This window comes from Drosophila eugracilis, unplaced genomic scaffold (genome assembly GCF_018153835.1).
Source record: "Drosophila eugracilis isolate 14026-0451.02 unplaced genomic scaffold, ASM1815383v1 contig_616, whole genome shotgun sequence".
In the NCBI taxonomy this organism is placed as follows: domain Eukaryota; kingdom Metazoa; phylum Arthropoda; class Insecta; order Diptera; family Drosophilidae; genus Drosophila; species Drosophila eugracilis.
In genome coordinates, this window is record NW_024573499.1 from 1,120,613 (window position 1) to 1,144,735 (window position 24,123).

At 42.3% G+C, this 24,123-nt stretch overlaps 10 protein-coding genes across 18 annotated transcripts; 4 read left to right on the forward strand and 6 right to left on the reverse strand.

Moving 5' to 3' along the window:
• Positions 1 to 25: 25 nt before the first annotated feature.
• LOC108111311 (40S ribosomal protein S28) lies at positions 26 to 346 on the reverse strand. The gene is given in 2 exon segments (XM_017220705.2): positions 26 to 221; positions 223 to 346. Coding segments are annotated over 2 exon segments (195 nt in total). The 5' UTR covers positions 307 to 346; the 3' UTR covers positions 26 to 110.
• Positions 347 to 477: 131 nt separating this feature from the next.
• LOC108111403 (axin) lies at positions 478 to 12,704 on the forward strand. 6 transcript variants are annotated; one of them, XM_017220849.2, is made up of 14 exons: positions 478 to 1,396; positions 1,453 to 1,455; positions 2,254 to 2,449; positions 3,078 to 3,152; positions 8,644 to 8,928; positions 8,981 to 9,213; positions 9,275 to 9,967; positions 10,589 to 10,726; positions 10,849 to 10,945; positions 11,021 to 11,152; positions 11,220 to 11,478; positions 11,540 to 11,684; positions 11,740 to 12,084; positions 12,155 to 12,704. In XM_017220849.2, exons 5-14 carry the CDS (start codon positions 8,833 to 8,835, stop codon positions 12,279 to 12,281), a joined length of 2,265 nt encoding a protein of 754 aa, XP_017076338.1. In that variant the 5' UTR covers positions 478 to 1,396; positions 1,453 to 1,455; positions 2,254 to 2,449; positions 3,078 to 3,152; positions 8,644 to 8,832; the 3' UTR covers positions 12,282 to 12,704. The 6 variants fall into 6 exon arrangements, with proteins under 6 accessions (XP_017076338.1, XP_017076337.1, XP_017076340.1 ...); XM_017220848.2 differs by lacking the exon at positions 1,453 to 1,455; XM_017220851.2 differs by lacking the exon at positions 1,453 to 1,455 and having other exon boundaries at positions 11,758 to 12,084.
• A 451-nt stretch (positions 12,705 to 13,155) lies between these two features.
• LOC108111404 (gastrula zinc finger protein XlCGF57.1) lies at positions 13,156 to 14,757 on the reverse strand. The gene has a single exon (XM_017220854.2). The coding sequence runs from the start codon at positions 14,679 to 14,681 to the stop codon at positions 13,344 to 13,346; it is 1,338 nt and encodes a 445-aa protein (XP_017076343.1). The 5' UTR covers positions 14,682 to 14,757; the 3' UTR covers positions 13,156 to 13,343.
• Positions 14,758 to 14,897: 140 nt separating this feature from the next.
• On the reverse strand, positions 14,898 to 15,609 carry LOC108111315 (sex-regulated protein janus-B). The gene is made up of 3 exons (XM_017220709.1): positions 15,326 to 15,609; positions 15,143 to 15,267; positions 14,898 to 15,088 (listed from the first exon to the last, which is right to left on the reverse strand). Exons 1-3 carry the CDS (start codon positions 15,534 to 15,536, stop codon positions 14,975 to 14,977), a joined length of 450 nt encoding a protein of 149 aa, XP_017076198.1. The 5' UTR covers positions 15,537 to 15,609; the 3' UTR covers positions 14,898 to 14,974.
• A 180-nt stretch (positions 15,610 to 15,789) lies between these two features.
• Positions 15,790 to 16,491, reverse strand: LOC108111296 (sex-regulated protein janus-B). Its single transcript, XM_017220686.2, has 4 exons — positions 16,375 to 16,491; positions 16,165 to 16,320; positions 15,991 to 16,115; positions 15,790 to 15,935 (listed from the first exon to the last, which is right to left on the reverse strand). The coding sequence occupies exons 1-4, from the start codon at positions 16,424 to 16,426 to the stop codon at positions 15,846 to 15,848; spliced, it is 423 nt and encodes a 140-aa protein (XP_017076175.1). The 5' UTR covers positions 16,427 to 16,491; the 3' UTR covers positions 15,790 to 15,845.
• LOC108111297 (sex-regulated protein janus-A) lies at positions 16,375 to 17,440 on the reverse strand. 3 transcript variants are annotated; one of them, XM_017220688.2, is made up of 4 exons: positions 17,389 to 17,440; positions 17,162 to 17,323; positions 16,981 to 17,105; positions 16,375 to 16,879 (listed from the first exon to the last, which is right to left on the reverse strand). In XM_017220688.2, the coding sequence occupies exons 2-4, from the start codon at positions 17,301 to 17,303 to the stop codon at positions 16,787 to 16,789; spliced, it is 360 nt and encodes a 119-aa protein (XP_017076177.1). In that variant the 5' UTR covers positions 17,304 to 17,323; positions 17,389 to 17,440; the 3' UTR covers positions 16,375 to 16,786. The 3 variants fall into 3 exon arrangements, with proteins under 3 accessions (XP_017076177.1, XP_017076179.1, XP_017076176.1); XM_017220690.2 differs by having other exon boundaries at positions 17,393 to 17,438; XM_017220687.2 differs by lacking the exon at positions 17,389 to 17,440 and having other exon boundaries at positions 17,162 to 17,382.
• A 229-nt stretch (positions 17,441 to 17,669) lies between these two features.
• LOC108111294 (serendipity locus protein beta) lies at positions 17,670 to 18,982 on the forward strand. The gene is made up of 2 exons (XM_017220685.2): positions 17,670 to 17,833; positions 17,886 to 18,982. The coding sequence occupies exons 1-2, from the start codon at positions 17,761 to 17,763 to the stop codon at positions 18,887 to 18,889; spliced, it is 1,077 nt and encodes a 358-aa protein (XP_017076174.2). The 5' UTR covers positions 17,670 to 17,760; the 3' UTR covers positions 18,890 to 18,982.
• A 180-nt stretch (positions 18,983 to 19,162) lies between these two features.
• Positions 19,163 to 21,002, forward strand: LOC108111302 (serendipity locus protein alpha). The gene has a single exon (XM_017220696.2). The coding sequence runs from the start codon at positions 19,198 to 19,200 to the stop codon at positions 20,782 to 20,784; it is 1,587 nt and encodes a 528-aa protein (XP_017076185.2). The 5' UTR covers positions 19,163 to 19,197; the 3' UTR covers positions 20,785 to 21,002.
• Positions 21,003 to 21,208: 206 nt separating this feature from the next.
• Positions 21,209 to 22,751, forward strand: LOC108111381 (serendipity locus protein delta). Its single transcript, XM_017220813.2, has one exon. It carries the CDS (start codon positions 21,343 to 21,345, stop codon positions 22,639 to 22,641), a length of 1,299 nt encoding a protein of 432 aa, XP_017076302.1. The 5' UTR covers positions 21,209 to 21,342; the 3' UTR covers positions 22,642 to 22,751.
• A 439-nt stretch (positions 22,752 to 23,190) lies between these two features.
• On the reverse strand, positions 23,191 to 24,102 carry LOC108111385 (60S ribosomal protein L32). Of its 2 annotated transcripts, none has more exons than XM_017220818.2 (3): positions 24,056 to 24,102; positions 23,621 to 23,720; positions 23,191 to 23,560 (listed from the first exon to the last, which is right to left on the reverse strand). In XM_017220818.2, the coding sequence occupies exons 2-3, from the start codon at positions 23,711 to 23,713 to the stop codon at positions 23,249 to 23,251; spliced, it is 405 nt and encodes a 134-aa protein (XP_017076307.1). In that variant the 5' UTR covers positions 23,714 to 23,720; positions 24,056 to 24,102; the 3' UTR covers positions 23,191 to 23,248. The 2 variants fall into 2 exon arrangements, with proteins under 2 accessions (XP_017076307.1, XP_017076308.1); XM_017220819.2 differs by lacking the exon at positions 24,056 to 24,102 and adding an exon at positions 24,032 to 24,054.
• Positions 24,103 to 24,123: the final 21 nt, after the last annotated feature.

Sequence of the window (24,123 nt, forward strand, 5' to 3'; positions counted from 1 at the left end):
TTGTAAATATTATGGATTTATTATTAGTTTAATTGAAGTTAAATTATTGTCTAACAATGCTGCATGTTAATTATACATTCGTGAATTATTTGTTGTCTCTAGCTAACCGCCTAACGCTGTTTCCTTGCCTCGCGTTCAGATTCCAAGAGAGAAAGGATATCACCCTCACGTACAGGTCCTTTCACGTTGCGAATAACCTGGTGTTTCTGCTCGTCAAGGAAACTCGACCCTCACCTGAGTACACTGCCCTTGTGATCCAGTGCGACCAATAATTTTCACCACGCGGGCGTGAATTGGTTTGTCCATAGTTGATAAAAATGTAGTGATAACTTTTGAGTAATTTTTCCTACGGTAACAAATTTAAATATGAACCAGTCAGTTTGAAGCCCTGGTAGTCCGATGATGAGATCCCATACGCACCATCCCTGAATCGAACGGCAGCCATTATCGAACCAGTTCGATTTCGAACCACGCAACTCTAGCATGTAATCGTTTAATCGAGACCGTCTAACATTTGTGTGGAACTAAATTTTGTTTTGCCGTTCAATAAATCTATTATTTACCACTAAATAAGCGGTGCCGCAGAGCCCGGAAAGTGTGTCCGTGTTCTGGAGATTCGGAGTACAACGAATCCGCAACGATACGTCCATGAAAATCGAACGGCAGCAGCAGCAGAACCAACAACCAGCAAAAGCAACAGCAACAAAATACACAAAATAAAAGAAGCAGCAGACGGAAAAGTGTTTAAATGGTTGAGAACTGAAAGAAGAAACGACTTTATATAGATTTCCCAGAGTGCAGGACCACGAAAACGGCGAAAATGCTTTAGAGGGCGGCGGTTCTGCATGATTTTCTCCCTCCGGAGAGACCAGAGTTGCCAGAGGACGAGGATGACTACTACAACTCCTGGCGAACCAGGAAGCTAAAGATATATAGCCCATATATATCCTCCAATCTAGTGTAGAAATCGGGAAATGCCCTCGGGTAGTCCCGCTTGAGGAGACGATCCCGGCTTGCGGATCTGCAGTAGCCTTGTTTAGCATTTAGTCCGGTCATTGTGCCTGCGCCTTGTTAACCACACTCTCTTGTTTACGTTTGCTTGTTTGTTGAACTCCACAAATCGTCCTTCCATTAATTGTTAGTCACGAATCCCTCTCGTTGAGCACACAAATCAAAATGAAAGCATCCTCGTCGATATCAAAATTGAAATTGAAATTGCAATTGAAATCGAAGCGTCCAGCCGTTAAAGCTACAATCAAATTATTCCCGTCCAAACCCACCTCGTCATCGCCATTGTCACCGCCATCGAAGATTGCAGCTAGGGTCGCCAGGATTTCGCAAGGATCAGTTCTCTGCCATCCCAATTGAGTGAAGCCAAGGATACACGAATCTAAGGGTATGAACCTTTTTCTTTTCAAATTCAAAAACTAATTCTCTAATCTCCCTACTTAGTGTGTGAGTAATCATTTGATGGTTTCGCCCTTATATCATGGAGTATGGATTTTGGCATTTGCCTAATACATTGGCATCTACATAACAATTACAACAGTTAAACTAAGTTGGTTGAATGGTTGCTCTAAGAATTTGCCTTAGAAAGTGCAAAAAGCTATATTTTTCTGAATGTAGCGTTCAGTTATCAACAAGGACTATCTCATAAATTCAAATCAAAACACTAAATTTGTTTAAGATATTAAACACAGGGATAAATTTTTTTGAAGAATTCAATAATGTGCATTATTAACCAATATTGATTGTACCTCCCTAACTGGTTAATTTTATAACAATTGAGCTAAGAAATATCTTAACAGGTTTAATGTATTGATTATTCAACACAATTAGAAAATCATAAAAATATTTTAGCTGTTAAGAAAAGTCGAAAGGCTTTATAAATGATTATGCCATGCGAATGCTATTCTCCATATCCTCAAAAACATTCTTACATCTTTACCTAAAACATTAACAACTTAATATCTATCAGCAATATTCATTATCACAACTTATTTAAGGAAATCTATCAGAAAATCATTATTAAAACAATTAATTAACTACATTAAATGACTTCATGGGACTTAGACATTACTGTAGGTCGATTTACACATTTAAATATATTTTTAAACTTTTTAACTTTTGCTTAGGTAATATTAATTGTATTGAATCATTATTTTTTATTATTATATATTATCATAATATGATTATCCATTCTATTCTATACAAGAATACTAATTAAAAATTTGTTTTTCCATTTGTTTTCAGGTACTGCATGTACTACATCAACTGTAATATAAGATACATAAATAGGAAGTAATGCGAATAGGAAATAATACGTGAGAAGCAGTGTTACAAATTTCTACACCTCGGACATCAAAAGATTCATCCATCTTAAAGGACTTACAGCGTTTTGAAATCATAAATTCTCAAGCGTTGGCCATTTCTCACTTGAGTTAAATCGGTAAGTGTTTTATATCCTTTCTTTTTTGTAAACATTCTTAGCATGTTTAGGGCGCAAATTGGATGCACCCGTGCGAGAAATATTTGTCCTCCCCACAATTTTAATATCAAAGGATTATTGAATATGGAATGCGTTGGGAGAGGGGTATCTGTTACTTGGTTTTATTGAATTACTTCACTCCATGAAAATAAAATGTTATTGGGTAGCAAGAAATATTTTAAATAAATTCAAAAACTGTCTTATGTTAGCTGAAAACATGTAGTTCCTGTTTAATTTGAAAATATTACTTAGTCCACGAGGTAATTGCTAATTTCTGAATTCATTCAACTTAGAATTAGTTTTGTTGTTGCTGGCCCACTTTTCATTTAACCTACTGAATTCCAGGTAAAATTTTATTTATAATCCCCTAATTACCGGTATAACAATTAAAAGGAGTCAAAAACGTTAATACTTCTTTAAATGTTGTTTGTTTCTTAAAATAAAGATTAAAAGGATAAATTGCTCAACTTAAGGTTACTTTTAAGCTTAAACATAACTAATAACATTGGAATGAATTTAAAATAGCTTTATTTGATACAAAAATTAATGCGTGCATATATATTTTATAAATATTGATTTATATTTTTAGGAATTACTGGAACTTTTTGGAATACAAACAACTTTCCCTGATTTCCATGTTGAATTTTTTATGCAAATTACATATGTGAGTATTCCCATTAATTATAATAACGCTACTATTGTTTTAGCTAAAAAATGTTTATTGTAAAATCAGAAGCAATTGTCTTCAATAGGAAGTTCATATTTTGACAGGATTATATAAACAATTTACGAACTCAGCATATCATCGGAAGATAACCATTTAATATGATTTTAAATATGTGATATTGCTTTAATACATTTAACACTCAACTTTCGTTTATTTTAACGTTTAAACATACAATTTTATTCAGTTCAATTCGAATTTTACTAAACAATAAAATACCTTGGTCCTTTCCAAACGCATTTGGGGACTGTTCACTTTGACGTGCTCCCTTTAAATTAAAAAAATGCTATATATAATGTATTGCCACCTCAATCCTGTAATAAGTTTTCATTGTCCTAAAGAGGTGCAACAGTTTACCCCGCCAAAGTGCATCCTCCGGTGTCCTTGCAATGGGCGTTGCACCTGAAAAGTGAGCGCTTCCGTGCTGAACTTTTCTGGCTTTGCTGGCAACTTTTGCCGCGAACAAAGTGCCACTATTGACCTTCGGCAATACTCACAGCCGTTGTGAGTATTTTCCGTGCTTTTCCCCCAGTTTGCCAGTCCAGGCCAGCCGGGAGTCTAGACCGCCATCAGACGCCCGTTCATCAGGTTCGTTTGGCTCAGCAGCAATGGCGGTCTTAACCTCATTAGAAACAAACGAGGCTGCCGCCGGTCGCCCCTCCCCTCCATATTGTTTTCAAACTTATTCGAAAATTATTTGCACATTTGTGTTTAGGGGAGGAAATGGAATCAGGAGGTGGGTCTTCAAGCTCAACCCTTGCCCCAACCCCTGTCGTTTTTCAGGATTACAAATAAAACCCAACTCCGCTGCTCTGTTTATGTACAATAAGGACGGGCGTCTGATTTTTCCCTTGCTCTGGCACCCTGGCAGTGGGCCAGGATTTGGTCTGGGTTCTGAGGACTGGGGACCACGGACTGGGGACTGCGGGCTCAATCTGGACCTGCGCATATTGGTTGCACACAATGACTCCTATTCGCCTGATGCCGTCTCGCTTGCTCCGCCGCAACCACGGACACTTTGAAAAGAACATCCTTTGTGTGTTGTTGTACAATGTACATGAAGCATCATTATGTTGGAGGTCGTCCCCAGCGCAAGTCCTCGTACTCCTGCTCCTCTGCCGGGCAGTAGTCCATCAACAGCTGGTCGGAAACTTTGAGGGGCTTAGATTTTCCACTAAAAGAAAAGGCTACCTGTTATGAACTGAGTTTTTAGAGACATTTGCCTGGAAAATTAGTCTATTGTCAAATCTTAAATCAAGGTTAGAATAGTAGAATAAAGCTTAGTGAATATGTTTATCTTCTTCAAAAAAAAAGAAATTCTATAACTTCGCGAGATATTCCAAGTCGACTGTTGATATCATAAGATTAATCGAAATCTTACAATTCATTTCTTATTCTATACCATTTTTGTGATAAACTTCATCCTTACCAGACTCTGAGATTCATAAGTATTTACTTTTTCTCTGCGTGGCGATCCGACTTCGATGTGCTCGTCAATTAAGGTTGATATCCGTACATAAACGACGTAAACGCCATCCTCGATGTCCGCATGCAACAATTGTGAATGGAACAGGAGGCAGTGGGTGCAGAAGAGGATTGAGAAATGAGGATGAGAGGTGGAGGGCTGGTCCGGGCAACCCCGAAACGGTTTATGTACTCTGGCGGCTTCGGCATGGGCGCACATACGCGGCTGGCAGGGTGAAATCTGCAAGCGCTGTCAACGCTGGATGAGGATTCAGAACTCGGGACTCGTTCAGTTTGACTTTCCGCTTGTCAAGGCATTGTCACCGAATACTTTGTGCTCCGTGGCTCGTGGCGAGATTTGTCAACAATTAGTGGCGATAATAATCCGAAAAGTCGCGCGGTTCTTAAGTGAGCAACCTGTCGGGGCATTTCGAGTGCATCAAAGGTGATTTAATGTTGTCACATCTACCGCAGCATACCTGAGGCTTGGGATTCTGAAAAGAAAAGAAGAAATCCTAATCCCTCGTGTACTCCGGCACCTGGGCAACCGTTTTCAGGGAAACTCTAAGCAGTAGCCTCCGGGCCATGATGAGAAGCCCTCATCTCACGCTAGACTTACCTGCCAATCATCAGAACTCATAACTTGAGAAGAATGGGGAATTATCCGGCGATGCGTACTCAATCTAATAGGGATAGAAAAATCATCATCTGCCCTCGAGAGGGTCTGCTCCTGGCCCATTGTTGTTCTTCGGCATTTGCTCACAACAAAATCAATAAGGATTTATTTAATTATTTCATAATTTCCGTTCAACTGCATTCGCACAACAATGAAACAAAGTAGTTCCTGTCAATCTTTCACCGGGGGTTGAACTTTCATTCAGAATATATTCAATATGTAATACATTCGTTTATCGTGAAGCGTATATCAAGAGCTTTCTTGTTTCTAATTATGTCTGATGTTACGTTAGCACAAACGTTTTATGAGTTTCCTGAAAGAGAAGTATCAGATTCACCGGCGGCAAAATTTACCAAAAAAATCATTCCAGCTGCTTACGTTATTAGTAATCTGAATGTATTTCCTTATAGATTAGTTCTATTAATTGATTTTATTGCTACAGATCTTTCAACTAAGCGGGCTATAAGTAATCTGCAATAGCTGACTCCTTAGTCATTATTTAACATTGATTACTTGAAGATAATATTGACCTACTGAATTTATAGTGTCAATTCCAATATTGATAAAAAATCAAGCTAGTAAACAGCCTTTCTATTTTCAAATACTATTTCTTGGAATATTTCTATCTTGAACATTAAATAATAATAATACATGTCATATTTAGTATATCATCAGTGCTCATTCTGATATAAGATCTAAATAGTAATGATAAATTTTTAATGTAAGTTGTAAATTATGAAACTACCAAATATCAAAATATCGATGTTATGAGTGTCAGTAATTACTATCGAGGAAATTTAAAACTGCAGACAATTTTACTATACGAGATTTTGCATAGAAAAAGTAACTTGAAATTCAATGACTCTTACTTCTACGTTTCAAGCTGTAGGCTACATAGTCCTACACGAACTTACATATTTCCGACTTCATAATGAAAATTGAAATATTTTACAAATTGTTAATATTGAAAAGAGGATGTTGAACATTTATGGCTCATTTGTCAGAAAAGTTAAAAGAGTATATACGAGATATTCTTAAATTTGAAAGAGAAGTTAAAGTAGTTAATCTGTTTCGTTTTTAGGCCTTATATTGTGAAGCTTTGTCTTAAGAAACCCGATGCACCGAAACATAATTGGCATCCTGTTTCCTAGATCCTTTATATCCAAGTATTGGACTTCAAGATTTGCAAAGTTGAAGGCTGCCCGTTTTCATTGCGATTATAAACCCGCTTAAATAACCTCTTACACTAGTCAAAGGTAATTCCCTTTCCATAATGTTCCGAGGCTCATTTTACCATCGTGGTGGACTTAAAAAGCGTCAGCAACTAACTTTCTTTGTGACCCGAGAGAAAGCAGCTACGGGGCTTTCAGTAGCAATTATGCCATTAAGGTCGAGCCGAATCTTTGATGTCGGCGATGGCACTTGTTAATCCTGAGATGCGCGGGATGCAAGGATGCAGAATGTAGAATGCCGAGATGCACCAAAGAGGCGCCGATTTCCCCTGCTGTTTGGCGTTATCTTTGTGCCGTATTTCTTGGCCACGGGGGAGATGTGGGCCTCAAGTGGCCGAAGCCGGTGCATGTCCTTCTCCTAGGAAACGACGCCATCTCTAGTCCTTTCTAGTCCTTCCTCGGGTTCCTTTGCGGTGCCGAGCGTTTTAATTGTGCCTTTCTTTGTTCTTTTCGCCGTAATGGAGTGCTATGCAAATGGCGTTTTGATGAATTTCCTTGGCTCTCCGCCGGCGCTATCGCTTTGTGGCTATATGGCTCTATGGCTGTTCAGTTCCCCAGTTGTCCTGGCCCTGCTAAAACAACGAAAACAAACAAGAGCGGCATTCATCCCCTTTCATCAGCTCGGCGTCTGTGTATGTGTGTCTGTAAGTCATGGCTGGCAGGGAAGTGCTGCCCAAACCCAAACCCTTCTCCTCTCCACTTTCCGCCAGGTCCTGCTCATATCCTTTGTGCCAGCTTGTTGTATTTGTCGCTGCTCTGTTGTTGGCGGTAAACTTAGCTAGTGATATCGGGTTTTTCGAAAGCTAAATGTTATAAATATGAAAAACAAAAGGCTTAAGCAATAAATCGTATTATAACAATATATTTATGGTATTTGTTATAAATAGAGCAGAAACGGAAAGGTTTTTGTCTTTATGCAAGAATGTTTAAACTTTATTTAACTATACTACCATAGCTCAAAGCCTTTTAAAGATATTAATTTAAGTGCAGACGAAGTTCAAACATGACTAAACCGACTCGGGGGGTTACATGTGTTTTCGTGTAGTTACTTCTTTCCGCTACCATATTAAATATAAAATTTCTCTAGAATAAACTTGAGTTTTCCATCTAAGCTCTTAAATTGCAAATAAAATATATCTTAATTTTTAAAGGCTCTTGCCATTATGCATAGCTTATTTGGAAAGCAATCTCTGTCATTGTTTCTAATTAATATAACCATGACATTTTTTATCTCGTTTGCATTTCGACTTAAATTTGTCTTTAAAAAGTCTAAACTGCCAGTTCTACTCGGCTCTTTATTGCAAAGGGGAGGGAAAAAGGAACAACAAAGAAAAGGGAATATTTTTGATTTACCAAAAGCGCGACGCGGTGCTTACTTTCTAGTTTTGGCCTGCTCTCGAACGCGTCAGACACAGCTCGAGGAATCCGGAGGCACCAGGATTCTAAAGGAGCAGAGTCCTCGCCACCATCCCCGATTCCAGCCTGGCATTGGGGTGTGTGCCCGAGTGAGTGTGTGCGTATTTCGTGTTCAAATTTTGTACATAATGGATTATTGTCCTTTTTCCCTTTGCCATGCGCCCCGACTGCTGCACATTGGTCGATATCGTCAACCAATCAAAAGCGCCCTCAAAATGGCCGCCATTCGATTCCGCTCTTCACCGTGCGATTTGCCTTTGGAAGTTGATAAGAAAGGCGAAAGAGCCGTCGCCGCCAAGTGGTCATTCAGCTTCCGCATCCTTGAGGATTTCCCATTAAGGCTCCAATTACGAGTGCGGTTTCGATTTCGATTGCTGTTCCGCAAATTGGAAACCAAAGATGGGAAAGTGGGACATGATGGGCTGGTTTTTGTTTGCAGCCAGATATAAGAACATTTTTAATTTGAGGGAAATTGATTTCTTAACTTTTCCACTTTTCTACATCAGTCTATATCTCACCCATTACATTACCCCCATTACTATCACTAAAAAGAACCTATAATTAAATCAAGTAAATGGCAGGGCATTGAGGTTTTCTTTTTCCATATTCTACTAAGTCTTATTTTGTTATCCTTTTATTCCAGGCCTTGTCTAATTGCCTTCCAAATTCGCAAACGAGCGCATCTTCCATGTCCCAGATATTTGTAAAATACGGGCGTTTGTGATTTGAAACAGAGAAAACACGTTCGTTAATCGTAACTGGTAACTTAATCGTAGGAATAGGTAAATATTTGGCAGCTATCGCTCGTCCTGGGAAGCCAATTTAGAGTGGCATGAGTGGCCATCCATCGGGACTCCGAAAACATGATGATAATGAGTGTAGTGGGCCACGACCACCAGTACCCGGAGAAGAGAGCCGTGTTAAAAAGGTACGTAGGTTGTCTGTAATCAGAGCTCTCCTATATGCTGTCCATCCATCAGATGACCGAAGGGGTAGCAGATACCTCGAAGAATTCACCGCCATCCTACCTGAACTGGGCCCGGACGCTGAACCACCTGCTTGAGGACCGCGATGGAGTCGAGCTCTTTAAGAAGTACGTCGAGGAGGAGGCGCCCGCCTACAATGACCACCTCAACTTCTATTTCGCCTGCGAGGGCCTCAAGCAGCAGACGGATCCGGAGAAGATCAAGCAGATAATCGGAGCTATCTATAGGTGAGTGGTAAATTTACAAAGTAGGATAAGAAGCCATACAACTTGTGCCCCACTTGCCCAGATTCCTGCGCAAGAGTCAGCTGTCCATCTCCGATGACCTGCGCGCCCAGATCAAGGCCATCAAGACAAACCCCGAGATCCCGCTCAGCCCGCACATCTTTGATCCCATGCAACGCCATGTGGAGGTCACGATCCGCGATAACATCTACCCCACGTTTCTCTGCTCTGAGATGTACATCCTGTACATCCAGCAGATGTCCGCCCAGCAAGAGCGTTTCAGTAGTGGCGCCACTGGATCGGGAAGTGCCGGGAGCAGTGGCAGTGGTGGCAGCAGTCTCGTGGGCGCCTGTGCCCTCCCACCAACCAGTGCGTCCATCAAGCAGCAGCAGCAGCTCCAGCAACTGGTGCCGCCCGGTGCCTTCATCAACCTGCCGGTGAGCAGCGTGAGTGGGCCGCCAGCTGGCACGTGTAGTGCCAGTGGCAGTGTGTACGGTCCTTCGACGTCTGCCAGCTCCAGCGGCTCCATCAGCGCCACCGACACACTGCCCCGCAGCTCCACGCTGCCCACGCTGCACGAGGACTCGGTGCTGTCGCTCTGCGATGACTTCGAGAAGGTGCAGATGCAGGAGGGTGGCGGATCCCTCGGTTCCGGATCCGTGGGCGCAGGTGCGCGAGCGCCCGACTACCCGATACGACTGACGAGGGACTTACTAATAGCAACTCAGAAAAGAAGACTGGAAATCCGACCTCCCGGGTAAGTTAGACAGCTTCTTGTAATATAGTTTACTTGGCTAATAACGAAACATAGGATAGGTTGTATATAGCATACGGAATAGATTAAAAAATAATCAGTAAAAATAATAACATTAAGGAAGTGTACCTGACAAATGTAGATTGTAATTAATGTATATAGAAAAGAAATTACTTTTATTTTGATTGTAATATTCGAAAGCCAACCAACGAGATCCACCACATTCTTATGTTTGTCTTAAGTTTTCCATTAATGATGATAATTTTCTGTGATTAACTCCTAATTTGTTACTTTCGTTTCTTTTACTTTTTTTTACATATCTTGTACATGAACGCTCACAAAAACACGCACGCCAAAAACATGAACCCACCTGCATACTATATATACCGAATATACGCCCCACCACAACACTCATTGGACCTCAAAACACCACCCGCATATGCATTGTACATATGTTTACCGATACACTACTGACTCGATGATTATACATTGCGTTTTCCTTATTTGTTTGAACATTTTTGTTTGTGGATCTTGACGATTCCCCCAACTCACATAAACACGATCACACAATTGGGCGCCATTGCATGGAAACTGTATGTCCTGGTCCGATCTGCATGCGAGTAGTGCCCACGGTTATGTGTACAATCCAAGCACTACCAACACCTCCTATGTGCCGAATTCGCGGGTTGATTCGGAGAGGGCCAGCGTTAGCTCCGGCGGACGCACCGACTCCGACACCATGTCGATCTCCAGCTGTTCCATGTGAGTAGCTGCGCCAATGGAAGTGGTCAGCCCCTAGATATCCTGATGATTTCAGAAGAAAATGAGAAAATGGATCCACAAGTCCATCCCACAGCTTGACTGACTAATGATTCTTTTTTCAGGGACGGTCGCCCGTACATACAACGCAGACACAGCTCCACGGAAAGCAAAGCGATACGCCAGAGCGCGATGGCGAATAAGGAGACCAACACCTTTCAGGTAAATGGGAATGCACTCCGCGTATTTGTATATATATTTACTAATTTATATATTTAAAATTACATTGAAAAACAGGTAATACCTCGCACTCAACGACTACATTCGAGCGAGCACCGACCACTGAAGGAGGACGAGCTAGTGGCTCTGCTGATACCCAAGCTGGAGGAAGTGAAGCGAAAGCGAGACCTGGAGGAAAGAGCCCGGGAGGTTAGATTAACATAAATTTAAACTGAAGACACAACGGCTAAATGTGCGATATTTTTATCTGTTACAGAGAAATCCGGGAGCAGCTCTGCTAACCAACGAAAGATCCAGTGCCAGTGATCGCGCCTTCGCCGAGGCGATACGGGAGAAATTTGCACTGGACGAAGACAACGACCAAGACATTCTAGACCAGCACGTGTCGAGAGTGTGGAAAGACCAAACGCCGCACCGCTCTCCGGGAACAATGTCACCCTGCCCACCCATCCCGTCACGCCGACGGACAGCTACACACGATTCCGGAATGGTCAGCGATGGCGCCATGAGTCTAAGTAAAGCTAATAAAACCCAGGGATACAATGATTCTCTAAACAAAAATTTATTTAAAAATAGGTGGGCACTCCATGAAGCACTCAAAGTCCATGCCGGATCACAGTTCCTGCTCTAGGAAGTTGACAAACAAATGGCCTTCCATGAACACTGACAGTGGTATTAGCATGTTCTCGGCCGACACTGCTACCAAGTACAAAGATGCGAGGTAGGTTAAAAAGGCTTTTCTACTAACCTCTAGTAATTGCAAAACCCTACTAAAGTTCTCGATCCTGCTCTAGCACGGCCTCGAAACTGGAGGAGGCGAAACGAAGACTGGAAGACGAGCCGCGGCGCTCTCGTCGATATGCCAATCCGCCGATGCAACACCTGTCGCAACAGCCACTGGCCTCCTTCAGCAGCAGCAGCAGTGGCGGCAGCATCAGTCTGCCCCACCAGCACCAGCTCCAGAGCTCAGCGGCACCACCGCCTCTGCCGGCCAAGCCGCCAGAGACGATCGTTGTGTTTTCGTTCTGCGAGGAGCCAGTGCCGTACAGAATAAAAATACCCGGTACTCAGCCAACCCTGCGTCAGTTCAAGGACTATCTGCCTAGAAGAGGTCACTTTAGGTAATATCTATCTAGCCTCCTTAATGATAAATATCTTCCTAACCACCGCCACCTTTTTAAAATAAAACAGGTTTTTCTTTAAGACGCACTGTGAAGATCCGGACAGTCCAGTGATTCAGGAAGAGATTGTTAACGACTCCGACATACTGCCCCTATTCGGAGACAAAGCGATGGGCCTTGTCAAGCCATCCGATTAATATTTAAGCATTTAGCGTAGATTTTGTATTAAGGCAAACGTGAGTGTGACTTGGTGCACTGATGCACTCGGCAATGTACGAATACGATAACGAACGCACCAAGTGTACGCATCTTAGAGCTAGCAACTGGAGAAGCTATTTCCGACAAATCAAAAGCTATATCTTAACGGTAAACAACCGGCTTTTGTAAGCATCACAAACTACTCTCTGCGGGGCAATGTATTTTTCTGTACAACAAAAACTGATCTATTCACCGGCCACCGAAAGGAGGTCCTGAAATGTGTGAATCCATAACGAAATATGGAGCTGAGCTGGCAGTAGGACAGCATCCCTATTATGTTGAAACCTTGGAGGCAGGCGGTACGTTCAGGGTCCGAAAAGCGTTTTAGTCACGCAGCCGGCGGCTGAGATTATTAGGAACTGCACAAAAACAATTTATTAAGAAGATTTATGGGTTTGCCTCGATTGGGATTTGTTTGTTACTTTTTACTAACTACGGACTGCCTGCAATAAATTTTGTTAATATTTTTGTAATGTGCATTTTATGATAATATGATGATATTAACAAAGTTCTATTCAACTCGACAAAAATCAAAAGATAATCTGTTTTATTTTTGTATAATCTATAACACAGCATACACACTTAACATTTATGTATTTATACAATGTATTGTAATTGCGTCAATTGCATCTACCAATCTACCATTAGGCACATTTCATTTTCGGGTTCGATCAGTCCAGCAGTAACCAATACGGGAGGCCCTTGGGCCGAAACGGACGACATCGATCGATTGATTTATTTAAATAAGTTAATGCATACACATACTATACATATTTTTTTAAGAAAACTGAAATAACCGCAGAAATATGCAAATAACGGATAAATTTATTATATCAAACATATTTTATTTGTGAGCAAAATGCATATAGATTTAATAAAAAAAAGTACATGGATAGAACGTAAATTGCCAAATGTTTCCATTTTATTTGACAGAATGGTGATCATGATAATGGTCGGGATTAGGCCTTAATAATTATCTATTGTACATATGCTATAGTGGGCTAAACTGCGGTGCAATCGTTTCTCTGCACGTGGGACACATAGTTCTGCTCGTTGATGAACGTATGCGTGCATTTGGGACAGTGGAATCGCCGATGTCGATTCGTCCCAGGGCTCTCGTGCTCCCGAAGATGGGCTTTCATGTTGTACATCTGAGAGAAGCGCTTATTGCACACCGGACAGGCAAAGGGCTTATCGCCTGTGTGGGATCGCATGTGCCGCTCGAGGTGAGCCTTGGTCCGAGTCTTGAAGCCGCAAACTTGGCACTCTAGTCGCTTGGTTTCGTTGTCGTGGATCATCTTGTGCTTATAAAGAGCCACCTTGTGAACAAATCTCTTGGAGCAGATTTCGCACTGGTAGGGCGTTTCGCCGGTGTGCCAGGCCATGTGGTGCTTAAGCCGAAACTTGCGGCTAAATCTCTCGGGGCAAACAGGGCAGGCGAATTGTTTCACTGGCTCGTGGTTTTGGAGGTGACCTATAAATCCGGAGTACGACTGCAGCGTTTTGCCGCATTGATCACAGACATAGCCTGGGAAGTGCTCCCGTTTCGTGTGGGCGTTGTAAGCGCGCCGGCTAGTGAACTTCTCCGGACAGCTGGGACATTGTATGTTCACAGTATACTCGCCAGAGCTGTCCTGATCCTGGTCCTGGTCGTCTCCATCAGATATTATGTATTCTATTGTGCCGTCTAAATGATCGTCAAAGTCGCTTATTGTGTCTTCTTTAAAAAAATGAGTTTCCTGGGTATCATGCTTGGCATGTGGCATCAACTCCTCCTCTACCTCGTGGGCTTCCTCCTCGTTTATAATAATCTCGTTATCGATGTCCAGTTCTAGATCTACAGAGTGAAACTCTTCATCCTCCTCTGATTGTTTTATTATAAAGGTGTGTTCCTCCTCGGCTACTTCCTCCTCGATACTAGAGGGATCCAAAACAGTAACGGCTTCAGCGGACGTATCCACGTCCTCCAGTTCTTGTCCCTCCTGATCATGATCATCTACTTCCTCGATGTTCCCATCAAACTTCGTTATAGAAACTTCTCTACTGACATCGTCCTCCTTGAAAGTTGCCTGCTTAATGTCCGTGGACATGTAGGGACTGTGGATGAGCTCCAGAATTTCTTGGCGCAGCTTACGAGCTATTTGTATGGACTTGTGGTACCGGGTCAGCTTCTCACAGCACTTTTTGCAGATAGTTGAGGATTCCTCCGCCAGGACGTAGTCCGTGCCTCTGGTGCATTGCAAGACCACATCGCTTATCAGCACCGGCGGATGACCAACAGTCTCCGTATGGATGTCCTTGGGCACGCGCACAGAAAACTGGCAAATGCAGCAATTCATATTCGAATTTATTGGCTGCAATTTATTTACAAAATAAATATTTCAACCAGCGTGACCGTCCATGCAACCAGGGTTGCACTACTGTCGTGATCGACTACCAATATCTGATATCGAACCGGTTCCAATTAACAAAACGGCTTTGATTTAAAATACGAAGTTTTAAATAAATGCCCCTTGAGACTACAAAATCAAAATAAAAAACCCTTTATAATAAAATTTGGTAACGTATTTCTTCATGTATTTTATTAATTGTCCAATATGTCGTAAGTTTTTTTAAACTCTGTCACCGTGCCTTATTCTTCATATGCATTCATATTCTTTTTGGGCAAGATGATATTGAAATGCTGATATTTGGTCCACGACAGCAATATGTCCTTCGTCCTTCCGTGAGGCGCTTCTCCGAACGTCTGCGGGCAGTTTTATGCAGACATATCCATCAAAGGACGATCTTATCTACTCACCTTGCAGCACCCATAGATCTTGATTACCTTCTTGTCCTCTTTGTTACTGATGAACCCTCCACCAAGGGATTTGGTACAGATGCCAATTCCGTCCATTTCCTCCTGGGTTTCTTCAAAAATTTCCTCTGGGAGCGGGATAAACAATAACAATAATACTTAGTTTTAATTGCTAACAAGACTAACCGTGGGTCATCGAATCGGATCCTCTGACGATTGTCCTGCCGAACCTGGTAAAACCGTGCATGTGTATCGTCATTAAAAGATATTGGTTTTTCCCCTTCGATATTTGAACTCGTGGAACATTTATCAACAGGGCATTAACTCGCGAAACACTTTGTTTTCGAATAGGTTTAACTATTTGTGAAATTGGAGCCAAAAAGTTCAACGTTTTCATTTTTGAAAAATTTAAAAGGCACTGGAATTTAGATAAATTATTCCGAAAAATATTGTTCTGAACACGAACAGGGCTCCAGAAATACTGATTTTACATAAAGTCATGACGTAAGGGATAAATTCAAAACTGTCATAAAAGTCAAAGCATGTGAGACGAATCAGAAACTTATACATTCTCCTAACTTCTCTCTCATTTGCATTTATTAAAAATGTTTGCTACGATTTTCTAATTATTCAAAGAATAAAACAAGGCGTTCTCATTTTGCTAGTGCAATTTTTATTTCAATTAAATTAGCATATGCGCCGGGGTTTACTTCTTAACAGAAATCTTGAAATCCCTGTAGGTCGACGACGCTTGTAGTACATTCTTAGTTCTTCGGTGATCAGCAGTGCCAAATGTCTAGGGATAATATAGTTTTTGCAAGTTATGTCCAAGCCAATTCTCTTAAACTTACTCTAGAGGTGCCATAAATTTTAATTGTCTTCTTGCCCTCATCATTAAGAATTCTCCCGCCGCCAAGGCATTTTGAACATATGCCCAGCGGCTCCATTTCCTCCAAAATGGAGTCGAAAATTTTCACTGAAAAATAAGTTGTCTAAAAGGGCTTAAAAAAAACTTTTAAACTCACAATGGTTGTCGACATCAGCTCCCCGGACAATAACTCTTCCAAAGTTCGTATAGCCGTGCGTGTGGATCATCACTAACAAATAACGATTCTCGCCTTTTGTTATGCGAACCCTAGGAATTCCAACCAAACTGATCAATTCCGTCGAATAACATTTTTCTAAGATTAAGGTCATTTCATTGCGGGTTTTAAAATTGTTTACTAAAAGCTTACGCAAAGGAGAGACACATCGCGGTAACAAGCTCAAACACTTTATCAATTTCATTATATTTTGCCAAAGGGAATTTTAAATTTAGAACTTAAATAATTTAGATACAGAAAGTTAGGCTTAGTTGAGCAGTTTCACAGCTACTGAACAAATGTTTTTCCTTGAACATATTTTTTACATTTCAAGTGCAGTAAAATCATGGCACATATGATAGTTTATTAAAATATACAAATATTGTTATTATTATCTCACAATAAACGCAGGGCCCTATAGTAATGAGATAAAAACGACCACTTTTTTAAAAAGCCGGTAATCCGCAAATAACTGTATTTCAAAATATTATTGTAAATTACTACGTAGCCAATGGTAATTTCATGTTAAGGTGTTAGAAAGTGTTTTTCACATCACAATTTGCAGTTAGTATCCTTCATCAGAGGTTTCAATTGTATAATCCGGGTACTTAGTGGCCAGGATCCGTTTGGTCTGCGCGTGATCAGCTTTTCCAAAGCCCTGAAATATAAGGCATCGAAAAATTTTTATTTATTATGTATATACAAGAGCAGTGCAATTAAATATATATAGAAATCCCGAATTCCGGCATTTAGACGTACCTGAGAGTATCCGTAGACCTTCAGGTATTTCTTTTCGGGATTGTGTTCGATGCGTCCGCCACCGGGGCATTCGGCGCGCAGTCCCAGCTTTTTGAAGACCTCTTCCTCACGATCGAAAATGTCGGCTAGAAGTCATGTTGCTAGGGTTAATAATGGAATAATAGATGTAATAAAAATTCACCATGCCACTCGCAATCCGAAAACCCACGAATCACAGCCTTTGAGGCATCTCCGCCATCGATGACATTGATCAAGATGTATTTAAAGATGCCCTCTGGGCTGATATGCACCGATGGCACGCCTGCAAGTGCTTCCTCTGACATTTTGTGTATTAGTCGTAGTCCTTTTGAAAACAATTGGAGACGATTCATTGCCGAGAAGTGCTTAAAATAGCAATTTGATTCTTACCAACCGGCAATTTTTCCAAAAATGCTTTTTCGTCTCTCAATGAGACCAGATCTTTTTTAAGCTCAAAAATTTTATTTATCGATACTATCGAATATGAAAATATATACAGGTACAGAATAAAACAGTTAAAAAGAATTTGATTCAAATCGAAATAAAAATAACATTTGAAATTCATCTGATCTTTACCAACATAAAAATTGGAAGCTTTTAATATACACCCTGAACATTGGATAAGAGATGGGTAAAGTCAGGGCTGGCCCAGAGCATTTGGGGGAAACAGTATGACCATCTGGTAACACTGCATAGCGTTCACAACAAAATATACACAAATTAAGTTGTTTAAGCCGAATTTTTCGATTCCTAAGCGACGAGATGAGCTCAACGCGACCGTTTTGCTTCGTTTGCGGCAAAGAGAAGTCCGTGGGTGTTTTCCAGCTAATAGAAGGTAAAGAATGATATTTTGGTCTTCAGAAAACCTAATAGCCGAAATTCTGCAGGCTGCATAGTGCCAGGAACCTTTAAGCCGATCAAGGATATACTAAAATACTTTGAAAAGATTATCAACCAGCGACTGGATCTCTCACCCAACTCGGCTGCCTGTCGAGATTGCTTGGAGTACCTTTTCAACTATGACAGACTGGTTCGGAATCTTAGCCAGGTGCAGCGCCAAATTGCGGATGCACTTCTGGGCTGCCGGCAAGTAGAGGGCAAGCCCGAGACCAAACAGCAGGCGACGAAGAGAGCCAGGGTCCAGGTGCCGGCATTCAAGATTGTCCAGGCCACGTCCCTAAAGGAGCCGGAAAAGGATCCGGATGAGGAGGAAGAAGTCGATGAAGAGGAATTCATGAAAGAGGAGATGCTGGATGAGGACTTTCAATTCAGCGAACCGGACGACAGCATGCCCTCTTCGGAGGAGGAGTTCTTCACCGAGACCACCGAGATACCCTGCCATATTTGCGGCGAGATGTTCTCCAGCCAGGAAGTTCTCGACCGGCACATCAAGGCGGACACGTGCCAAAAGAGCGAGCATGCCACGTGCAATGTGTGTGGCCTTAAGGTCAAAGACGACGAAGTCCTGGATCTGCACATGAACCTTCACGAAGGCAAGACCGAACTAGAGTGCAGGTACTGCGAAAAGAAGTTTTCTCACAAACGGAACGTCCTGCGTCACATGGAGGTCCACTGGGACAAGAAGAAATACCAGTGCGACAAATGTGGCGAGCGCTTCTCGTTGTCGTGGCTGATGTACAATCATTTAATGCGCCATGACGCGGAAGAGAACGCCCTAATCTGCGAAGTGTGTCACCAACAGTTTAAGACCAAGCGCACCTACAAGCACCATCTACGCACCCATCAGACAGATCGGCCTCGTTATCCTTGTCCAGACTGCGAGAAATCCTTTGTCGATAAGTACACCCTAAAAGTGCACAAGCGAGTGCACCAGCCGGTCGAGAAACCGGATACGGCGGAGGCCACGGAATCCACCTCGGCGTTCTTTTAGGGTAGTTCTTTGCTAGTTTAATCTAAGAAGTCCGGCTTATGGGTACATAAGCGCGCGTATGTATCATAAAATTAAATCTTAACAATTATTACGGAGAAACCCACTTTTCTGCCTGCTCTCCACGAACTCTTCCAGGTAAATTCGCGGATTTCGCGAATTTTCTCGACTGTAATAAAATTGACAGATGTTTCTTAAGTCCCTAGAATAGGTCAGGTAAAAACTGTGAGTTTGGCATATATAAAGGCAAACCACCGGCTTCCAATACTTAGTCAAAAAGTTGAGCTATACCAGAGTACATCTTACAAACCATGGAGTCGTTCTTGGTTCAGTTAAACACTTGCAGTGAGCTGATTGCAGAGGGCTACAGCAGCACAGGGAACATTGGCTGGCTGAACGAGTTCTGTGCCACTTTCTTGGACTTTGCCAGCGATCTGAAAGCCAGACTACCAGAAGTGGCTCCGAGTGGTGCCAACCTAGAGGTGGAGACCATTTTTTTGTGCCTCACCCAGGTGGTAACCTGCATTACCCATTTGGAGAGAACCATCAACATGGAGGCCCCACAGATGACGAGGAACCACTTTCTCGATCGCTTGGACTGGTGCTTACGGCGGCTGCTTGTCTCCTGGACGCAGCTGGAAAACAGCATAACTACAGAAAAGAATCTGGAGGATCATTCGTTTGTTGAGCTAATGGATCTGGCACTGGATCATCTTGATGAGTACATGGATAAGCTGAGTCAGAATAGCAACATCTCGCTGCATATTCTGGAGGATAGCTTCACAGAGGACACCTACCAGCTAGCAAGCATAGTGAATCACATAGTTCGCCATTCCTTGGCCTTCGCCAATGTAGCCATTAAATCAGACAAGAAGGCTTTGACTGCTCTTTGTGAGACTTTGCTCAGCGAATGTTCCTCTTTTCATGAACAGGCGGGTGATCCGAATAGTGGACATCGCAAGCTCGAGGCCCTCTCGCTGGAACGAGCTCTTTATGCCTTGGAATCCTATTTAAATGAGGCTCTACTGCACTTAATCTTCGTCAGCCTGGTAGATTTGGAAAACACATCGGTGGAGAAACTGAAGGAAGCAATACAAAAAGATGCAGAAGGTGCCCAAGGCCTAATCTCCGCCTTCGACACCAATATGGATCGCATCCAACAGATCGGTGTGCTGGCCATAGCCTTCTCGCAAGACATAAAAACCAAAACGATTGTGAGAAGCTGTCTAGCTTCGTTGGAATCCTTGGATACCTGCATAGTGCCCGCTCTTCAGTTACCAGAATCAGTGTCATCTTTACATCATGTGGAAATTCTGCAGGAGCATTTCAACCAAGAGCTGCTGATCTTTCGGAATGTGATCCACGAAATCATTGACAGCTGCTCTCTGATTAACAACTACCTAGATATGTTAGGCGAGAGTATCCAGGTTCGGGAGAAGAGTCATCTGATGGCCATTGTCCAAAGGGGCAGCGTTTTAGTAGAGCACTTCCGACTGCCTGTCAATTACTCGAGTCTTAGTGAAGATGGTAAACGAGTGCACAAGGATCTCATTCTTATTCTGCGGGAGTGCCAGGCTGTGGTCAACCTAGACATCCCAGTGGATCCCAAGCGTATTGCAAAACGTTTGAAGATATTGTACTCTGTTTTGGCCAAGCTAAGAGACTTAATTAGCAAGGATAAGCTGGAACCCAACAGTTCAGTTACTTCTCAGACCCAGCTTCCTTGCAATGCAACCCGGACTTTTGTCCGGAACAGCCGATCTGTATCTAAAAGACATCGTTCTTTTGTAAAACAAAGTGGAAACTGCTCTATATTGCAGGACACATTTATTGAATCCCCAAACAATGAAAGCGATCTTATAAGTTTTCAGATCACTGAAATCCTTAAATTAGATTGACACGCCATGGGTGGTCTATAATATGCATAATTTACAAATTTGTAAATGCTTCCTTTATTCGAAGTTTTATTTAATTTGAAAATATATATAAGACAGCATTTCTGAAATATTATAGTTAGGAACAGTAATAATACGAGTAGTATGTATTTGTAATTGCTTCATTAATTTGAAGTATTCATATAATTTTTAAATACAATAAAGAAACCATAAAAACAAATAACTTTTTTTTCAATGAAGAACTCAAGATGACATTTTGAAAAAAGCCAGCTTTATATTGTTAAATAAATATTTCCTAACGGTTACAAAATGAATTAATTTTAAAAATAACCAACTATATGCTTCTTACACCCTGTTCCATTTTCGCCGTTCCGGCCCTCGCTACTTTCTGTAAATGTTCTCCAGCCCTGGTCGAAATGATGCCATGGTTGCATTTCACGCGTTTTAGTATAGCTTCCGATATTCTTTCATTTTGCCAACTCTATTAAATCCTCAATAAATTTCCTCCCTGAGGTTGTAAACAATAAATAAACAAGGTTAACCCGGAATCCGCCCGCCGCAATGGACACCTGCTTCTTTTGCGGCGCAGTGGAGCTGAGCGATGCGGGCTCCTCCAGTTCGAGTTCCATGCGCTACGAGAAGCTGTCGGCCAAAGTGCCATCGTCGCAAAAAACAGTGTCTCTGGTGCTCACTCACCTGGCCAACTGCATTCAAACGTCTCTGGACCTGAATCCCAGTTCCAAGCTATGTCCGAGGTGTTTCCAAGAGCTATCGGAATACGACACCATTATGGTTAACCTGATGACCACCCAGAAGCGGCTCACTAATCAGCTGAGGGGAGCTCTAAAGTCTGAGTTTGAGGTTCCGGAGTCTGGCGAAGATCTACTTGTAGAGGAAGTGGAGGTTCCACAAAGTGATGTTGACACAGAAGGCGATGCCGAAGCAGATGCCCTTTTCGTAGAGCTAGTCAAGGAGCAGGATGAGTCCGACACCGAAATAAAAAGGGAATTCGAGGACGAGGAGGATGACGACGACGATGAGGAGTTCATCTGCGAGGAGGTGGAGGTGGGCGACACCGAGGCCCAGTTTAGCAAACCCTTCGAAAGCGAGGACAAACCCATGAAGAAACGCGTTAAGCAGGAGTGCGGCACCTGTGGAAAGGTTTACAGCTCCTGGTATCAGCTGCAAAAGCACACAAGCGAGGAGCACTCCAAGCAGCCAAACCACATCTGTCCCATTTGCGGAGTAATCCGGCGAGATGAGGAGTACCTTGAGCTGCATATGAACCTCCACGAGGGCAAGACGGAGAAGCAGTGCCGCTACTGCCCCAAGAGCTTCTCGCGACCAGTGAACACTCTGCGCCATATGCGCATGCACTGGGACAAAAAGAAGTACCAGTGCGAAAAGTGCGGCTTGAGGTTCTCGCAGGACAACCTGTTATACAACCACAGACTGCGACACGAGGCCGAGGAGAATCCCATCATCTGCAGCATATGCAATGTATCCTTTAAATCGCGCAAGACATTCAACCATCACACGCTCATTCACAAGGAGAACCGGCCAAGGCACTACTGCTCGGTATGTCCCAAGTCATTTACCGAGCGGTACACCCTTAAGATGCACATGAAGACGCACGAAGGCGATGTCGTATACGGGGTCAGGGAAGAGGCGCCCGCCGACGAGCAGCAGGTGGTGGAGGAGCTGCACGTGGACGTAGACGAATCGGAGGCGGCCGTCACCGTCATCATGTCCGACAACGATGAGAACAGCGGCTTCTGCCTCATATGCAATACCAACTTTGAGAACAAAAAGGAACTGGAGCACCACTTGCAATTTGATCACGACGTAGTCTTGAAATAAACTACCATTGCCTACAATAAGTTATTGTATCTCCCTAGTATATCTCCACTTCTTTGTACTTGATTATTGTAGATGGTCGCCTACAAAAATATAATTTACTTGTATTCGAACCAAAGCGTCTTTGATTTAGGCTGGACTGTATCTTTAGATACATCTACACAAGTGATTTAATTTCTTATGAATTGCTTTAGATATTTTTATGAAACATTCTGATCAAGGTTTAGTTTTTTACCTTACTTTTTTAATTTTCTTGTTTCCTCATTACTAGTATGCATAAAATTAACCTTAATAAAGTACTTTTCAGTATAGCAAAGATATATACTAAAGAGCACCTATCAAGTATAACACGATTCATCCAAAAAAGCAAAGTATCAGTCCAAACAAAGATAATATAGAAACTATGAATGATTGTATTTCTTCACTAGAACCACAATTTAAATGAGGATTGGCATTAACTGTGAACTTTCCAATAATAAATGATCATAGATAGATTTTGATACCAATGCTGGCCGATCCCAATCTCACATTCTTTTAACTAAAAGTCCAGTATTAACGTTTTCAAACTTGTATTCCGACCACGTTATAAGAACTCTCAAGAATCTTAAGCTTACTCGTTCTCTTGAGAACGCAGGCGACCGTTGGGGTTGGTGAGGCGAATCGACAGCTGCTTGGCGCGCTCGACGATTTCCTTGCGCTTCTTGGAGGACACTCCGTGGGCAATCTCGCCGCAGTAAACGCGGTTCTGCATGAGCAGGACCTCCAGCTCACGCACGTTGTGCACCAGGAACTTCTTGAATCCTGTGGGCAGCATGTGGCGGGTGAGCTTGTTCGATCCGTAACCGATGTTGGGCATCAGATACTGTCCCTTGAAGCGACGACGCACTCTGTTGTCGATACCCTTGGGCTTGCGCCATTTGTGCTGCAAAGAAACGAGTATGTTATAACTATGTTTGAGGGGGGAATCTTTATTACCACTTACCGACAGCTTAGCATAACGATCCGACTGGTGGCGGATGAAGTGCTTGGTGCGCTTCTTTACGATCTTGGGCCTGTACGCTGGGCGGATGGTCATCTTGATGCTGAAATGTAAAAAAAATTTGTACACTTTAGTACGCCATCCTGATGAAATACAAGGGTTTTAAATAAAGTTCAGATCAACAAAGTTGGAGTGGCTTTTTCAGTTAGTTTATCGCTGTATTCGTCGTATTTCCGCTCTCTTTCCCCTTGCTTTTTCAACACAAACAGTACAGATTCTTCCAAAACTCACAGGAATCAGTCAAATTTTTGGCAAAATACGAACCGCTAACTTGCGAACAGCACAATGACCAACTGAGTTGAACTTAAGAACGCTAAAAGCATGATTTATGGCTAAAAAATTATAAAAACGCACGTGGATCTAAAATCTTGTACATACCTAGCCGGAAACCAGAAGCGAAAAGAAAGTGTGGCTGAATCGCGTTCGCAAAAGGAGCTAAATTTCGA

Coding starts and splice junctions, on each gene's coding strand:
- LOC108111403 (XM_017220849.2), top strand. CDS start 8,833: ATGAGTGGCCATCCATCGGGACTCCGAAAACATGATGATAATGAGTGT. Junction 9,968..10,588: donor CTGGAAATCCGACCTCCCGG/GTAAGTTAGACA, acceptor GCATGCGAGTAG/TGCCCACGGTTATGTGTACA. Junction 11,479..11,539: donor CGATGGCGCCATGAGTCTAA/GTAAAGCTAATA, acceptor ATTTAAAAATAG/GTGGGCACTCCATGAAGCAC.
- LOC108111404 (XM_017220854.2), bottom strand. CDS start 14,681: ATGAATTGCTGCATTTGCCAGTTTTCTGTGCGCGTGCCCAAGGACATC.
- LOC108111315 (XM_017220709.1), bottom strand. CDS start 15,536: ATGAAAACGTTGAACTTTTTGGCTCCAATTTCACAAATAGTTAAACCT. Junction 15,268..15,325: donor ATCCGATTCGATGACCCACG/GTTAGTCTTGTT, acceptor TCCCGCTCCCAG/AGGAAATTTTTGAAGAAACC. Junction 15,089..15,142: donor AGATCTATGGGTGCTGCAAG/GTGAGTAGATAA, acceptor AACTGCCCGCAG/ACGTTCGGAGAAGCGCCTCA.
- LOC108111296 (XM_017220686.2), bottom strand. CDS start 16,426: ATGAAATTGATAAAGTGTTTGAGCTTGTTACCGCGATGTGTCTCTCCT. Junction 16,321..16,374: donor GCGATGTGTCTCTCCTTTGC/GTAAGCTTTTAG, acceptor CCTTAATCTTAG/AAAAATGTTATTCGACGGAA. Junction 15,936..15,990: donor AAATTTATGGCACCTCTAGA/GTAAGTTTAAGA, acceptor TATTATCCCTAG/ACATTTGGCACTGCTGATCA.
- LOC108111297 (XM_017220687.2), bottom strand. CDS start 17,351: ATGAATCGTCTCCAATTGTTTTCAAAAGGACTACGACTAATACACAAA. Junction 17,106..17,161: donor TTCGGATTGCGAGTGGCATG/GTGAATTTTTAT, acceptor CATGACTTCTAG/CCGACATTTTCGATCGTGAG. Junction 16,880..16,980: donor AGGTCTACGGATACTCTCAG/GTACGTCTAAAT, acceptor CTTATATTTCAG/GGCTTTGGAAAAGCTGATCA.
- LOC108111294 (XM_017220685.2), top strand. CDS start 17,761: ATGAGCTCAACGCGACCGTTTTGCTTCGTTTGCGGCAAAGAGAAGTCC. Junction 17,834..17,885: donor TGTTTTCCAGCTAATAGAAG/GTAAAGAATGAT, acceptor GAAATTCTGCAG/GCTGCATAGTGCCAGGAACC.
- LOC108111302 (XM_017220696.2), top strand. CDS start 19,198: ATGGAGTCGTTCTTGGTTCAGTTAAACACTTGCAGTGAGCTGATTGCA.
- LOC108111381 (XM_017220813.2), top strand. CDS start 21,343: ATGGACACCTGCTTCTTTTGCGGCGCAGTGGAGCTGAGCGATGCGGGC.
- LOC108111385 (XM_017220818.2), bottom strand. CDS start 23,713: ATGACCATCCGCCCAGCGTACAGGCCCAAGATCGTAAAGAAGCGCACC. Junction 23,561..23,620: donor ATCGTTATGCTAAGCTGTCG/GTAAGTGGTAAT, acceptor GTTTCTTTGCAG/CACAAATGGCGCAAGCCCAA.